Source organism: Lepisosteus oculatus, chromosome 7 (genome assembly GCF_040954835.1).
Source record: "Lepisosteus oculatus isolate fLepOcu1 chromosome 7, fLepOcu1.hap2, whole genome shotgun sequence".
Classification (NCBI taxonomy): domain Eukaryota; kingdom Metazoa; phylum Chordata; class Actinopteri; order Semionotiformes; family Lepisosteidae; genus Lepisosteus; species Lepisosteus oculatus.
This window is the reverse complement of record NC_090702.1, coordinates 30,204,902-30,222,519: the sequence shown is the minus strand read 5'-3', so window position 1 is coordinate 30,222,519 and position 17,618 is coordinate 30,204,902. Positions and strand designations below refer to the sequence as shown.

The following is a 17,618-nucleotide window of genomic DNA, read 5'->3' as shown; positions in this document are numbered from 1 at the left end:
CTTTTTTTCTCCTATAAAATTTTTATACACAATGATGGCATTTGTGTAAGTTCAAGAAGAGGAAGTTGTACACATCAGAAAAGAGAAGAGATGCATCCAGACAGCATGACCTACTGTCTGCCATGAATATAAAACCAGCATGGGTGGAGTGGATATTTATGACAGGGTGCTGAGTTTCTACAGGATGAGAAATAAGGCCAGGAAACAGGCATGCCAAAGAAAATGCAATGAGAACAGAATATCACATGTGATTTGCACTTAATACAAAATGAAAATTTTGCCCTCTTGCCAAAAGAGGAAACGGTATCCAGAAATACCACCCAAGATGCATAAAATAAAAAAGTGGAAGTTTTAATATGATTGTGTTTTTTATTTGAAGTTGTTTATATGATAATATTAAATGTAAAATAGATAAATCAGAATGCATGTATTTGTACAAAATCGTGTATATAATATTACCTTTTATCTTTTATGCATTGTGTGACAGATGGTAATTTTATCTTTATGAAAAATGCATTAAAACGGTGCATACAATTCCAGTCAAAAAATACTTTCAAGGATTTTAACCAAAAATATTTTTTCTTTGTCATTTATTGTATTATTTCCTGTTCCTGTTCATGCAATTTTTAGTGTTGTCCTCTCTAAAGTCATTTAGTTTGCTAATGTAATATAGATAATTCTGACATTCTCAGTGGCACTGCAAAATTAATAACATGTTCGTCCATGCCGACCCTGTATCCTCTGGATACAGCAAAACAAACTAGAAATAGGAAACTGTTTAAAATTATTCATTCTGTACCAAAGTATTGCTGCTCTTTTATCTACCTTGTTTATTTTGTGAAACATCTTTTAATAACCATTGAATAGAAAAAAAAACACAAACTCTCTTGACTATCTTCATGTATTAGTATATACTAAGTGAAGAAACATTTAACTTTCTATTCAGTGCATTATAATGAAAGGAAGAACCATTTGTTCCATCTTGAAATGAATTTGTTATATAAATTTTTGTATGTAGTTTTCCCTAATGTACGTTATATATTCCATAGGCCCTGCAAACACTATTGTTAAGGTGTTTCATATGCCAATACAGTATACATAGGAGGAGTTATGGTATAGGTTCACAATATTGCAGATTTCATAAACTAATTCAGTGTGTAGGTTCATTATAACAGGCGTTTTTTCATCTGCAGACTATTTTTGTGTATGTTTCCCATTTTTTACACTTTTTCACATGTAGCGTAATCTAAAGTTTCACTTTATTATGGTTTTAAACACTTTTTTATTTCTATTTTTACATTATAAATCAATCGACAACAATCTCAAATTTACAGTGTTGAACTGGAGACCCATTTATACAACAGCAGGGCTTTTAGTGGAGATACCTTGCTTAAGGGTGCAATATCAGCATCAAGTCTGGGTCTAGAGTCCAGAGGTCTAACTTCCATTTCACACTGCTGCCTTAGTGGTTATATGACAGCTTGTCACATTAAAATGGAATTATCTTAATTTCTGTTAACCTCTACAGGCTAATTAGAGAACTTTTGTGAGCACTTCTTAAGTGGAAGCTGAATACCAGGGAATACATTATCACAAAGTTCCAGTCAGGTATCCTTCTTATTCTGAACAGTACATTGTTGGGTAACAATATGTCTGTATTTAATTTTACTTTGGCTATGATTCATCACAATGGAAAATCTTATTTAAAAAAAAACATTTTTTGGTGTTTTGTAATCATTCTTATAGACATATTGGAGCCCATGGGGCACAATATTATTTCAATATTTCTGAAACTGTAAACTGCTGTTCTGTGATTATTGTTTTGGGTGAACATAAAATGTAAGCAGCTGTTTGTCTTTGTGTTTGAGAAACAGATCACATCTCTAATACTGTGATGTTTTTGTCCTGTTTATCCATGTTGACTGAAGACTGAAGATGAATTTATAGCTAGATTCTCTTGAGAATGACCCAGAAACAGGAAGTCCCACAAGATGGAAAAATTATATATTACAAATCCTTAAGTTAATACATGTGTTTTGTTAAAACATCAAAAACATTTTTAAAAGTAAAATAGTAACCGATGAAAAGAATACACAGCAAATAAAATAACTAATTTTATTATTTAAAAGTTATTGATTTAAAAGTTGGATTGTGGTATATGTGGTACATCTTAAAGTGTTTTTGTGATGTTTGGCTTTGTTGTTTAACCATTGTAAATATAAATTTGCTGTGCAAACTAACAGTTTGCAGTAACTTTAGCTGTTTGTTTGCTTTTTTCTACAGACAAAGAAAGACCATCAAGCTATTCCTTAAACACTTCAAGAGATGCCTCTCCACAGAGTTCCACATCTGCTTCAAAGGTAGGCTTGATTTGGAATGATTAGAAACAGCTGTTTGTGCAGTCCAGTGCCAGCTCATAATTATTGAGACAGAGAAGACATTGATACTGACTTTAAAAAATCATTCATCTTCCGTATGATGCAACAAAGAAAAATCTTTAATGATTTTGGTGCCTGGAACTTTTTTATAACATCACACCTGTTTCTTTGACATACTGAATTAAAAAACATTTTAAATACACCAGATTGTGCGTGGTTTGTTGTTGTACTAGAAACTATAGTGACAGGGACAACAAGTGTTGCAGCAAGTAGTTGTTTATTGCTCAAAAGCAGGCATCATGCTTTGTAAGACATAATCAAGTGCTTCCTTACATGTTGAGAGAAGAGCCCATGTGGTATTCCTTTGATGATAAGCAAAATAATTATTTTCTGTTCTGTGTGAACATTAAAGATGTTGCTGTGCTGGAAAGAGTCCTGGGAACCACACATGAAAGTATTCCTGAACTGAAATATGTCATAAACGCAAGTTGAATCTCTTGACAGGAAACATAAACCTTCTGGGAATTTTGTTTGAGGTATTGCAATTCCAAATCTGGAAAAGAACTGGCAGTCAAAGGATCACAACAGTTTCATTGCAAAGAACAGAATTTGAGGATGCAAATGTGTACAAATGCTTTATTAGCTTTAGCTTTTAATAAGGTACATTTTATCACATGAAACTGTGAGTATTTGAACTACCCAATGATATTATGACACTGCATTAATTATCAAAAATAACTCATTCTGCAGCAGAGCAGATAACTTATAATTGTTTGGTAACTTATTTTATCTGTCAAGTCACAGTTTGTGAATAAAATACTGACAGTTTGAGGCAACACCCTCTCTTTTTTGTGTCTTAACACCAGCTCCATTTCTTCAAGCTCACTACAGTCATAATGTCACCTATATGTTAAAGATACAACAGTACAAGTACCTTTAGATAATCGAGCCTGCACTGACTTTTGGCTTAACATGAGCTCTTCTCCTAGTTGGCATTATAACAGTAGAATGTGGTGTAGCTATGCATGTGTATAGAGCAGAGGTGATTAACCTTACAGAAATCTCCTGCTGAAGTTGACCCTAGGGACCCCTGAGATCCTGGGACTTCAAGAGGTGAGTTTATTAACAGTTTGACTCAGCACTGAGCCACGTTACTCCAGGAATGCCAGCGAGTATTGCAGAAATATATGATTTTTTTTTATCATTTAGACCAATGCTTTACTTCTGAAACAGTTCAATGGAAACATCTGTAACAAACATTTTGTAAAATATTTTGGACAGGTTAGATGAAATGGGTTTTCACTGGATGCCTGTCAATTGGAAATACTGATTTAAACAAAATGAAGACAGATGGAATATGTTTTTAAACAGCCAGATTATTTTGTCTGTGCATTACAGATCTGTGACCGTTTATTTTGTTTGTGCAAGTTATATGGGGAAAATGACGTGGCACCATGTCACCAAGAGGAGTATGCCAATGTGATTAATCTTACGAAAATTAAGCTGTGCCTATCAATGCATTCAAGATATTTTAAATAACAATAAAATGTGTATATATATATTTGTTTAGTTTGCCAGTCAGATTTGTGCTTTTATTCTTACTTTTTTTACTTATTAAAGCAAAAGATTATTTTTTTACTTAATTTACAAAAAGTTATTTTGCTGCTTACAAATCATACCAAAGTATAAAATAAGAGAGAATAAACTATTTAAAGGAAACATACCCCCAGGGGAGCCCGAGAGGGGGGGAATGAGCACCCCAATTTGAAGGACCAAAGGTTAATAAATTAAGCAAAGGAAAGTGATAATGAGTACGGTATGTGTGTGCGGAAAGATCTGCAAGAACCATCGAGGCCTAAAGATTCATCAGTCTAGGATGAAATGTTTGGAGGGGCAAGTAGTGACACAACGCAGCAGGAGCCAGGCCCGGAATCACCCCACAGTGCCTGGAGCCTCCATGTGTTGAAACAAGTCCAGCCAAGCAGATTATCTGTGAAAGTTCGAGTCAAATGGCCGTAAGTTTGCAAATCCAAAGTCTGGCAGCAGTTTGATGAGGATGTGGATAAAGTGCTGGAAGTGATGGCGGAAGGAGTTATGTTGAAAGAACGCTGCAGACTATGACAACAATCATAGTCAACTTAGCTGCAGAGAGGTTTGGTACAGAGGAGCAGAGGCCAGCTAGGGCATCTTACTCCATGAATCAGAGAGCTGCGAAGATTTTGTACATTTCTAAAGAAGCAGTATAAAGTGAGAAGGAATGACCACCTTTGGTCAGAGTTAAGGGACATTTTGAGGAAGAAGTTGATAACCCTATGTAGAGCTGAGTGGCGCAGAAGATGCCGGAAGGAGAGAGCTAGAAAACAAACTGCCTTCATAGCCAATCCTTTTGGCTTCATGAGACAGCTCCTGGTGCAGAAGCGAAGCGGGAGCCTGGAGTGTTCTAAGGAGAAAGTCGATCAGTAATTTCAGAGTTCCTTCAGTGATCCCCGAAGGGAGCAGGAATTGGGACAGTGCAGTATTTTGGTGGATCCGGCAGCACCAAGTACTGAATTTGACACCAGGGAGCCACTCTTGAAGGAGGTCCGGGAGGTCGTAAGAAAAGCAAGGGCAAGTTCAGCCCCTGGCCCGCATGGAGTAGCATATAAGGTATGGAGCACACAGGAGTGGTGACCCAGCTTATTAGAGAAGAGAATCATGGGAAAGTAGGGGTAACCTGGTAGTGCTCTGGTTTGACCTGACCAATGCCTATGGATCCTCTCCCCACAAGTTGGTCCAGGCAATTGCGCAAATACTACTTTCCAGGTAGAGAGGTGAATCTCATCCTTGATTATTACGATCAATTTAACATGAGTGTTTCCTCGGGGTCAATAACATCAGAGTGGCACAGATTGGAAGTTGGGATAATCACAGGCTGCACCATCTCTGTGACCCTCTTTGCCCTGGCAATGAATGTGGTTTTCAAGTCTGCTGAACCTGAATGCCGGGGCCCTAAAGCTAAGGCAGCCACCAATTTGTGCCTTAATGGACAACCTGACAGTTACAACGGAGTCAGTGCCAGGAAGCAGGTGGATCCTGCAGGGGCTGGAGAGGTTGATCGGATGGGCAAGGATGAGCTTTAAGCCAGAAAAATCAAGGTCACTACTGATGAATAGGGGTAAGGTTGTGGATAGTTTCCATTTCAACTTGGCAGGGACGCGCATTCCGAGTGTCTCTGAGAAGCCTCTAAAGAGCCTTGACAAGGTGTTTTGATAGCAGCCTCAAGGACTACACTTCAGTCCAGGCCATGTGTCAGGAGATTGAGGGATGGTTGAAAATGGTGTATTGGTCAGATTTACCTGGCAAATTTAAAGGGTGGATTTATCAACATGGCATTCTCCCAAGGATACTCTGGCCACTACAGGTATATGAAGTCCCTATTTCCATGGTAGTGAATTTGGAGAGAAAGGTCAGTGGCTTCCTTCGAAGGTGGCTGGGCTTTCCCAGGAGCCTCAGCACTCTTTAAACTCTTCTTCCATGCACTTCAAGGGCAGCCTCAGCTCTATGGAAACGTTACTAAGCTTAGGCTGCCCTTGCAGTCCCTGAAAGAAGAGTTTAAAGTGGCCAGAGCAAGAGAAGAGGTGTTGTATAAAGAATTAAGAGACCCGAAGGTGGCCCAGGAGGGGATAGAGGTTAAGACTGGTAGGAAGTGGAGAGCAAAGAAGGCCATTCATCGGTTAGAGTCTTGTCTGCGTCACAGAGCCTTAGTGGGAGTAGTTTCCCATGGAAGAGCTGGACTTGACACCTTCTCACCCCTGCGGTATGACACTGCTAGAAGGAAGGAGTGGCATGGGTTAGTTCAGGAGGTGAGGGCAGCTATGGAGGAGGAGAGGTTTAGTAGGGCAGTGGGGATGAGACAGCAAGGAGCCTGGACAAGGTGGGAGAAGAGCGTCACGCAGGCTGATCTCTGTCAGGCAGATCCTAAGCAGATTAAGTTCCTGGTCCAGTCCATGTATGATGTCCTTCCTAGCCCTGCAGATTTGCACAGCTGGGAGAAAGTGGAGTCACCAGGATCTCTGGAGCATATCCTGATCGGGTGTAAGAAGGCTCTTGGAAGAGGGCAGGTACCATTGGCATCGCAGTCAGGTGCTGAAGATAATTGCAGAAGGGATCAGCATAGAAATTAGCAGCAGGAAAAAGGTACGGCCCATGTCTCAGAAGAAAGCTTTTGTCAGAGTTGGAGAGCACTTAGGCTCAGGAGTTCAGTCAAGAGTAGGGATACAGGAGACTGCATGGAACTGGCAACTCATGGTTGGCCTGGAAAAACAACTGGGGAACACAGCACATTGTCAAGACCACTTTGAGGCCAGATATTGTCCTGGTCTCCAAGTCAACCAAAAATATCATCCTTTTGGAATTGAAAGTGCCATGGGAGGATCAGCTGGAGGAGGCCTACGAGAGGAAAATGGCCAAGTATGAGGGGCTGGTAAATGACTGCTGGACACAGGGCTGGAAAGTAAGTGTATGCCTATTGAGGTTGGCTGTAGGGGTTTTGCTGGTCAGTCTACAAAGCCTTCAGCATATTGGGCATCACTGGAGAGAGAAGGAGGAGAGCTGTTTGTAATATCACTGAGGCAGCAGAGAAAGCTTCAAGATAGCCCTGGTTAAGAAGAGAAGGTCCATGGGGTTCTGCAGCTTAATGCCACTTGAACTTGTCACCCAGGGAACATCAGGATGTATCTTGTAAAAAAAAAAAATTAACTTCAGTTTAAAACTCAGATTCCTGAGTTTGTTTCTGTATTGCAGTCTTAAATCTGTTTTCTGCACCCCTGCTTTTGATCGGTGCTTTTTTTTCAAATATTCATTGTTTGTTCGTGAGTGATAGGAAGTTTAATGACATTAGTTCAAGCCACACATTAGGAACAATAGTGGGACAGGCAGGTTTTTAACAGTATAGATGATGATTGATTGTTTTGAATAATCAACATTAACATTAACATAAAAAGGCTTGTCGTCAGTGTCTGTTCAGTTATCCTACACTCTCACATAGGAAGGTTTAGCCTGTTCATTCTAGATGTAATGAACCTTATATTGTGTGGATAACTGCAGTTACTGCAAGTGTGCTGTTGCTGGGAAGCAGGAAAAGAGTTATGAAGGATTTATAACTGTATAATGCACTTTGGTTTCATTACAGATACTTAATGAAAAAAGTCCCCCTACACCCACTGGCAAATAAAAATAATGAAGTTCCAAAATTTGAGTTTTGATACAAAGAGCAGAAAGAAAATGAAATGTGTTTGGGGAGATTTTTCTTATTTAAAACTTTGGGTTTTGAGCTGTCTAATGGTTTGTCTTTGGCTTCCAAATGTCTGTGTATTGTCATTGGATTAATCATGTTTTATCCTTGGAAAAAGTGGAAAACCACTTTTCATAGTCCTGTCTGCCAGCATGTCTAAAGCCTTCCTCCAATCTTATGTCCATTGAAAATTATTAGTCTGGTAATTGATCTATCTCCATTACTTTAACAGGGTTATGCTTTCTTGCTTTGGAGCATGTCCTTCTTTTGGATAACAGAATTTTAATGGAAACATGCCTTCGTGTATTTGTTCATTTGTTTAGATAAGCTCGGATAAAAGCAGCAAACCTCCTGAGCCTCAGCCTGCAGAAGCTTTGAGTGAAAAGGCCGATGAAACACTGGAACAATCTAATGATGTGTCAGAGGCTCAGCCAGAATTTGTAAGATTTGTGTTTCCACAACTAACATTTTGCATGCAAACAGTTTCCCCTGTATTGCTAACCTCAGAGGTGTTTCAAACATTCGGACACATTCCCTGGGAGATGAGCTCACAAAATTTGGTTTAATACTTTGCCCCTTTTGCAGAATGTACCACCATTAATTACTCACTCTTATTGAAATATTCTTGTGACGTTACATTTTGGTCTGATTACATTGCCTAACTCACTGCTAGCTAAAGAGATTGTTGGAATTTCAGAACAAAAGGAGGGCAGGGCAGATGTGCTGATAATATAATGCACAACATTGGGTGCATAATCCACAATGTGATAACTGTATAAACCAGAACAATACATAATTATTTCTCCAATAAGTTTAATTAATGATGGTTAAATTGTACAATAATTAAAATCAACTGATTTTTACCATTACATTACGAAGTAATAGGTATAAAGGTAAATTAAAAAATGCATGACAAAATAATTATTTAAACAAATCCATCCATCCATTTTCTGTATTTTATATAAATATCTACCCATTCAGCTGCAAAGTACAGAATACATGTCACCCCTTCTAATGTTTTTTTTCCAAAAATCATTTAATCAGTGCCCTCTTTCACAGCAATAATATTTTGTTTTAGTTCTTTATAGGACTATATATCCTTCAGATTAAACATCAGTCTTTACATTTTTTTTTTAGTTTAGCCTTGTTTAAAATAAATGTACAAATCATTGATGTTTAACCAGTGTCCAAGCTGAAAATTGCTTATTAACTAAAAGGCTTTTAATGTTTTACATATGAATAATTCAACAAAGTGTAAATCTTTCACACAATAATTTTTGTGCTGCATTTTTAACTTTGTCATTCCACTTTCATGTTCTAGGGCAAAAATGTGATCTCTACCATTACTCTCTTTAACAAATCCACAAAAGCCCAATGTTTGAGGACAAGGTTATTTAAATCAGAACCACTATATAAACATTAAATTAAATTAAAATGTTTGACAAGAAGAGACAGACTACACTTACATGTGACAACTATTAATTATGAAAACATTTTAGACAAGTTTAGTTATTTAACTAATATTCATTAAAGAAAATAAGTCTTTTGTTGAAGTGCTATAGATTGAAAATGAAAGTATTGGTCCATTGATAACATGAACTTAAAGAAAAGAAGGTGACATCACAGGAATGTTTTCTCAGTTTATCTACGATAGTGGGAAAAATAGTGAAAAGTGTTGAATCTACAAATAATAAACAATTTGAAGTTTAATGGTGTTGGGTATGAATGATATTGCTGATTCAACACTTGCTATGGTTTATCCCTTAATTACTCTTACAACAAAAATTTGACAATTGTTGACCGGCTTGGAAGAATTTCGTTTTAAATGCTTGTTGTTTGTTAATTTAATTGTGTTTTAAAGCAATTAAAGATAGTTTTTCTAAGAGGATTTAATGTACAGTATAACATGCTTAACCCTTACATTTATGTTGCACACTTGGGGATGAAATAAGTATTTATAATTCAGATTGAATTAAAACAATACTTTTCATTTGTATTTATAGTTACAGCTAATTCCTTTTCTAAATTGGGTGTTACAGTGCCTGCTTTTATGTATGAAAATGTCCCTACCCTGCTGAGGCTGGGATCATTGCAAGCAATGAAAAGCACTACTTAAGTTGACAGTAGAATCTACCTTTATTATGAAAGTCTGACATATCCCCTTTTAGTAACTGAGCGTAGAGGATCTGTACAAATTAATTCCCATTTTATAAGCAGAATTTTGATGAAGCCAGACTAACCTTTTTAACCTGTAATTGGTATGTTACTTGCATGCCTCTCACCTTTTCATTCTTTATTAATAGTAACTGGAATTTTCCTCGACTTGGTCGATCCCATTTGGCCAGAACCGCTGACTGAGGCTGCAACTTTTCGAGAGCCTTTCCCTGCTCTCAATTACCTTTTCAGTAACCTGAAGTATCATCAGAGACTGATAACCAGAAGTCTCCTCATGAGACTGAATGACAGTGAAGGTCTAACCCAAATTAATGCAGATAACCTGTTTACTTCCTGATCTCTTGTATAGAGGAACAGGTGATGTCAGTCCCCTAATGACTTCTTGCAAATTCAGATGATGCAGTGTCATGATGCTTCCCCTTGGCAACCTTACCTAGTTTTGTTACTTTAGACGTGACTGCTTTGTTACATGAAGTTAATGGAAATCTTTGAAGTTCTGAATTCTTGTCTCAATTTCCACCAAGCTTAATGTTATGGTGAGGCACAAAATATAAAAATGTGAATGAATGAGACATTTTAAGTTGCTGCTGTGATGTCAGTAGTGTTTTATTTATGTGGTCTTCAGGAATTGTGTACACACCAGAAAGATGGTGATCAAATGTGATTTTGATGAGATGATGAACAGCAGTTGCTTAGCAGATATTCTTATCTAGAAGGACTTCAATATCTAAAAACATTAAAATTTTGATATGTACGTTGATATGACATTCCTATCTGAATCATAGATAACCCTTATAGAAATCTGAGATTCTCATTCAAAATGTTTAACTTATGCTAAACATAAGTATAAGCAAGATTACTTATTTCAAATTAAGAACAACTGTGAAGGTCTGAAGGTGCCTTCTGTGTGGAGTGGTTATGGTGGATAGATGTGAATGGCTGTTTTAAGATGGCTATTGTCTGTTTCTTTTTCCATGGCCCTGCAATGGACTGGTGTTCACCAGGGTGATAATAGTCTTTTCATTCAGAGAAAGACTCTGGGTTGTTGCAGCAGAAAAACTGCTGCTGATGGATGGAAGAGCATAATTATTTTTTGTTCACTATATATATATAACACAGCACAATCTGCTTAGCAGTCCACCTAATGCCCAATAGTGGTAAAATCTAACAATACACACAGACAATAAAGGAAACTCTACTTGTTTTTTTTAACCATTAAGAAAATGCACACGTTTGAATCTTAATGTATATTAGGGGATATTTTAATTGATTTAATAATGATAATGGTACAGTTGATTTTTTTTCTATAAACTGTAACTGTGCTTCTAATAGTCTCTCATTGAAAGACCTTTCATGAACTTTGCAGACATCCATTTATATATACATAAGGTTAAAGAAGTACCATTCATGTTGTTCAGATACACAGCATTATTATTTGAACGTCAAATGTTCAAATGTATGTATGTCCTCTGTTATGTACTTTATCATGTTTGGTTAATATTTTTTCTAATACATTCATCAGAAATGTCAGAGCAGCAACTGTCAGATGAGCTAAAGCCCAGTGGAGCCCTGTTAAAGTCCTAATCATAGAAAGCATTAAACACTAAGTTGTGGGTCTCATTACATAAATATTTTTAACATTACTTTTTAAGACCATTTGTGTTAAAAATTACTTTTCTGAGGGGTTTCTGATGTAAATGTGTACAAATGGACAGAGAGATCAATGTATGTTTACAATTCAGTTGGTGAAATTAGAGTACTCTCACATTTTCTTAAACTTCCATTAGCTTGCTTTTCAGCTTTAAATTTGCATTCAACATCTAAATACGATATACTAAATACTACTACTGTCCTATCTGCATCATACTAAACTTACCTTATCTGCTAAAATTACAGCTTTAGTAGTGTGGACATATTTAAAGCTTTATAATGTATTTGAACCGCAATGACACCAACAATACATTTGAAATTAGCCCAATTTTAGAGACAGTATAAACTAAGGTCAAATTACAATGATCAAGATTAAGTTAAAATCTAAAATATGGTTCTTTAAACCTTAATAGTGATTTAGAATTGATGTTATCATATTATAAATCCCATTTATCACATTAAACAAATGCAAATTCATGTGCAGTTACATCAGCTTATTACTTTAACATACAAAGCAGGAAACTGAATTACAGAGTGGTCACTCTTCTATTTGTTATATGTGAAAAATATTCAGTTGTTCAATCAGAAATCATTATGAAAAGCAAAACAGACCTGATCATTAGCTGGGTGTTTTATTTGAAAAAGGATATTGTGAAGATAAAAAGTGGCACATACTCCTCTCCCTCCATCCTTAGTCTTCAAGAAGTCTTGAAGTTTTTATTTCTTCTCAGAAATAAATTTGGTTTTACAAAGTTGAGGAAATTACTATTTTTCCTTTTTTCTTAGGATGATTTACAAGTTTTTGAAGGGGAACAAGAGGAACATCAGCCGAGCAGAGACGATACAACCACATTTCTGAATGATGACTTTCAGGAGCGACGGGCTATAGCTATTGCAGAAAAAGCCAGAGAAATTGAACAGGTTGGGGATTTCTTTTTTCTTATTGGTATATTTTAATGTATTTATAAGCCCAAGGCAGGGGCCTTGTCAGATATTCTGCTTGCAATGCAGAAGTTATTTATGTTTAGATAATAAACTCAAATACATAATTATACTGGAGTTTAACATTATATTACTTCTAGCTTTTTCCCCCTTTTAATAAAAAACCTAAATATTCTTGATAGGGTTCTAAAATATTAGCACTCTTCAATGTGATATACATATATTTTAATTATTTATTAATTAAATTAATTATTCATAATTCATTTTTGTGGAATTATATTGCTGTCTGATTACAAACCAGAAAACCTGTTTATTCAGACTGGTATGTATTGGTTTATTGTGGAACACACAATTGCAAACACCATTAAGTAGCTATAAATTTAATTTCATTTGCATTTTGCATTGACAAAGAACTGTCTGTGTTGCTTATTGGGCACTGTGGTTCTCTTCATAGTTTAATTTGAGTAGAATTAGCTTTTAACTTCTGATGTGCTCATGGCATGGACTACTTCCTCACCATAGTTGTTTTATAGCCAAGTAAGTGCTATATTACGACAATAGTGTTAGTGGGTAGTTTTTCCTATCATCAATTAAGTAATTAAAGTTGGAAAAGATGTGTTATGCAAGTAAAGATGTTTTTCATAATGTTACTTTAGGTACTTAAAAAAATAGCACTAAGAAGAGCATCTTTATTTACATAACCCATCAATACAGACATTACTGACATATCAAATGCGCAAGTTTTCTTTACAATTTCAAAGCAATATGTTTGTTTTAGAATCACCATTTATTTTTATTTTTGAAATAGCCAGTTGTGTGTTTTTCACATTTTGGCTTCCAACCCCACAACTGCATACAGGGGTGAATGAAAAGGTATAAGCAAACTCCTCCGCCCTGCCCATTTTGGGCAATTTGTCTTTTACCATATCACGCAACATATTCCAACATCCCTGCCTTAGAGTACCAAATGTCTGAAATTGACTGGAAGGGTCCAGAGTTTACTGTATCACTGCTGGTCCAGAGATCCCTGGCCTACCCTCAACCCTACCCTTGGAGACACACTATGTGCAACCACTTTGAGGAATCCTGGTCACCATCGGCTACCCAGGTTTGATCCCATGATTATGGTGCTCAACCTGCACTCAGGTGATCACTTTTACCAGTTGAGCTACTTGGGAGGCTCCAGTAATTGTTTTTTGGTTTAAGTTTTTGCTGGTTTGTTTGTGTGTTCCAAGGTGGAATGCAGTGGAATTACGTTTCTTTGTGATCAGAAAGTGTAAACGGAGTGTGTGTCATGTAGTAAAAATGGCTACCCTACCATTTTCTCCTGCACATAAGTTGGTTTTTCTTTCAGCCTCCTTGAGTTTCAGCTGCCTGAAGCACTGTGGTATAAACTATAATTTCAGCACCTATGTGTGACACACCTTTCCAATTTGGAATCAAGGGGAAGGAATGGATGAGAAGTTCACCTGAGGTCTCTGATGGCAAATATTAACTGATGTAATTACAATTTCTCCCTTTTCCAAAGTAATTAATTTAGACCTAACTATCCCTAAACGGCAGTACTCGGCCACCCGTGAAAAACATAGTGATAGACATAGTGTTTACTGGAGGCATACTGAGCCTCCAGAAATTAACTAGGAGTGCACCATTCTTAATATTGACAAACAAAACGGTTGTTCTGATATCTTATGAATTAAAGTTAGGGGGCCAGGCTGAGATACGAGTTTATGCTGATAACATAAACATAACAGTACTTTTAAGTATCTTTAAATAATTAGAATTTCCTTTATTTGAACACCTTTGTTTAATTTTTCATTTCCTTAAATGTAATAGTAGGTTTCCCGTCTCTTAAAAAACAAAAGAATAAAACTGTTTAAACATAGCACCACAATAATGGTGGCAAATAGGAGAAAATAAACAATCCATTATTTATAAAGAGCTGGTCATCATGGATGACCTAGTGAGTTTTTATTTTAATCTTGGAAGGGTTTGTGTATTAAGTAATCTAAGACTACATTTACTGTTTTTAATTTTAATTTAAAGACTGATGAATATTGTTAAATAAATTATGTGTGTATATATATACATCTAAGCAACCAGTGAGATTGACTGCAGTTCTTTAAGACAAGGAGGAACACACTGGACTCTGGCTTCTTGCTGGTATTTAAGTGCGTAACTTCATGTCTGCATAAATATTGTGGCAGAGCTGTGAAAATCCATGTTTTCAAAATGAGTAAAGAAAGAGGTTTTGGTGTTTACATTGGATGCTCTCCAAAGAGTAAACTGTGGGTGCTAGATTCACTTGTCTTCTGGAATCCTATAGTTCTTTTTCCAGTAAAAAAAATCTGACTTTTTGACAGTTTGGATCAAAGGAGGAAGTGTAAGTGGATTATGCGATCTGAGTTTTTAAAATTGCATTACTTTTAAGAGCAAAGAAAAGCAAAAATTTTTACTTTTCTGTACGTGCAAGTATTATTCATTTGAAATATGTATTCCTTTAACTGAATACTGTTAACTATGGTGATAATACAACAAGTTCAGACAAGGTGGCATCCTTTGTCTGAACCACATTCCCCAGAAAGCTGTGGGGAATGAGCCGCTGACCTCAGTCACCTGGTAAGTTTCTGTAAAACAATTGGTGTGGTGACAGTTTGAAAAGCAGGAAGCTGAGGTTTCAAAAGGCCGGTTTGATCTGCTGTTTGAAGACAGAGCGCAATTTCTCTGTTATGCTTATCTACCAGAGGGAGAAGGAAGCAACCGACCAAGTGACTGTGAGACTACAGAACCATGAGGTTTTTGCATTTTTGGAAATTTCAGACTTTCTGAGAGAAACCCATTTTGGATAATGTTTTGTGAAGGTCTCAGAGACTGTGATTTGAGAGGCTGTTTTGAACCTGGTAAGCATCTTAGCTGCTGGGTTATGCTCATCAGTTATCAGCTCAAAGATGAGCTAGGTTGTGTTTGCTTTTTGTTTCCCTTACAATGAAAAACAGGAGCAGTGGTTTGTACTTTCTGGCTGCTGTTGTGTGTCTATTTTCCTGGGCTCACCTATTTTGAAGATACCATTATGGCACCCCCACCCCATTGTTTTACCTGTCTAGATGGTCAAAGTCAGTGCCATTTGCTTGGGTAGCCTCTTCCACTGCTCTTGGGATAGTCCAAAGATTATTCTGCATTTACCCCCAGTATAGCTGAAGAGCTGTGCATGACTCAGGACAGTTGCCAAGCAACAGCCAATCTGTCATTCACTGGGGTTTTATTATTTTATCAAAATAAGTAATTTTTAAATCAAATGTCAACTTCTCTGGAGTTTGAGTTCTTTGAACATTATTAGTGAAATTAGAATTATGTAAAGACTGTTATAATTTTAATATCTGATGCTCAGTTGACCTAAATACATTTACAAAAAGCAGTCACTGAAGACTGCAGCTAATAATGTAGCTGTAATAGCTGATGATTTTATGAAATCCTGAATTCTTTCAACCACAGGCATTACCGACTATTATAATGTGGCATACAGTCTCCAGTGCATACCAAGTATCTTTCAGCTGTTGTTCTTTCTTCTCAATCTTGTCTAGCCATCGTGTCTACATTGCTCCTGTGCTGACCCATCCAGACCACTCCTGAAAATGGTAGTTTCTCAGGTTTTGAATATGCATGTTTTACTGAGTGCCACAAGAAAATGCACACTATGTTCCATACACCAATACTGCAAGAGCAGCCAAACAGTCTAATTTACTTTGGCAGGAATTCAAATCTATATCCCTTGAATAAGAACTATCCATCACAGTCACGTTCTCTGGTTCTGGTTGCCTCAGAAATCAGTTTACCATGGTCAGGCATGTGCACAGCTAGTGTGGAAAGGATTGGGGTCTTTATTATAATTTGCACTTTAGGTTTTAGGGTACTAGAGGGTACTGAGAAAACATACTCCACATTTTATTAGCTTAAACTTTTTGTTGGTCAAATATTGAGCTGGCCTTAAAAATTCTGTAGATATGTTTTTGCTGGTGAAAGGCGGAAAGGAACAGAAGTGAGCAGTCTTCTCAGCATTTTAAATCACCATCTTCTCCAGCTGTTACAACTAGCAAGCCAGTGAAGTACTGAGACATTAAAATAACACACATAAAAAATAAAAAAATGCACTTCTGTTTTTTTGTGTAGGATTTCAATATATGATGATGAGCACTTAAGAGCAAGGTTCTCAAGCCACAGAGATGTCGGGACAGAGAACCTCACTGATCCTTTCTGTCTCTCCCCCTGTACTGAGCCCCAAAACATTTTTTGGGAAAGGATGAGATCATTTGTCTGTCTACTGTGATAAAATGCTGTTCGTGCAGGTGCCAGGCATGATGTCAACTCATCATCTGTGTAAATGGGCAAAGAATCTTTGCAACTCATTTTACACATAACCGTGCTCAGCCAAATATACCAAGATCCATGCAGACTTACACTAAAATGTTGCAAAAGACTGATTAATTACTCAAAAGGCGTTAAGATGTTCAGGACTGCTTTCTAAATTTAAAAACACCTTTTCATGCAAAATTATATATTTCAAAACTATTTTTTTCCCTTCTTACTAGGTGTACATCATTTTATATACTTGATTTTGAATATCTGTAGCTAGGTTTTTGGAAATATACAGAATTCAGTGCATGTGAATAACTGCGGAAGTATGTGGGAGTAGAGACAAAGGAGCAGCAGAGTGAGTTTTATTTTAAAGCACAAGTTAATTAGCATGGCTTGTTAAAATCAGTGCCAGGCAGCACCATCACATAACCATTGCCTTCAGTATTTGATTACTGCTGCAGAGATAATGAAATGTTACTGATGGAATCTTTCTTGAGTTGTTGTTTGTTTCACCTCGTCAAAGGTGAGGGTAGTTAGTGCTATATTTTCCAAATGGGTGACATCTAGCATATCCATTATGCTTCAGTGAAAATTGTAAATCCTAAAGGAAAAAGGCTGCAGAGTTAAATAGTGTGTTGATCAAACTCAACATGTGTTTCATACTGAGTATTATTCTGTTTTTCTTAAATATTCTCTAATTTGTTTGAGATGGTGTTGAGATGAGCAGGATACTAATCATTTCTTTCTTTCTCCTGTCTGTGTCTCTAATATCCTGGCAGAACTAAACAGTCAGATAACTCTAAAATACATTATCATCATCATAGGCTTACAATTACACAAGGAATTGT

At 36.7% G+C, this 17,618-nt stretch overlaps 1 protein-coding gene across 5 annotated transcripts in view; it reads left to right on the top strand.

The window, feature by feature from the left end:
• Nucleotides 1-17,618, top strand: part of pphln1 (periphilin 1) — a 93,629-nt gene that overhangs the window by 55,870 nt on the left and 20,141 nt on the right. For 2 of the 5 annotated variants that reach the window (XM_015338994.2, XM_015338993.2), the window contains exons 7-10: nucleotides 2,284-2,360; nucleotides 7,974-8,090; nucleotides 12,262-12,396; nucleotides 15,999-16,052. In XM_015338994.2, the coding sequence (XP_015194480.1) occupies nucleotides 2,284-2,360; nucleotides 7,974-8,090; nucleotides 12,262-12,396; nucleotides 15,999-16,052 (383 nt within the window). The remainder of the gene's footprint in view (nucleotides 1-2,283; nucleotides 2,361-7,973; nucleotides 8,091-12,261; nucleotides 12,397-15,998; nucleotides 16,053-17,618) is intronic. The other 3 variants (XM_015338996.2, XM_015338995.2, XM_069192371.1) reach the window with 3 other exon arrangements.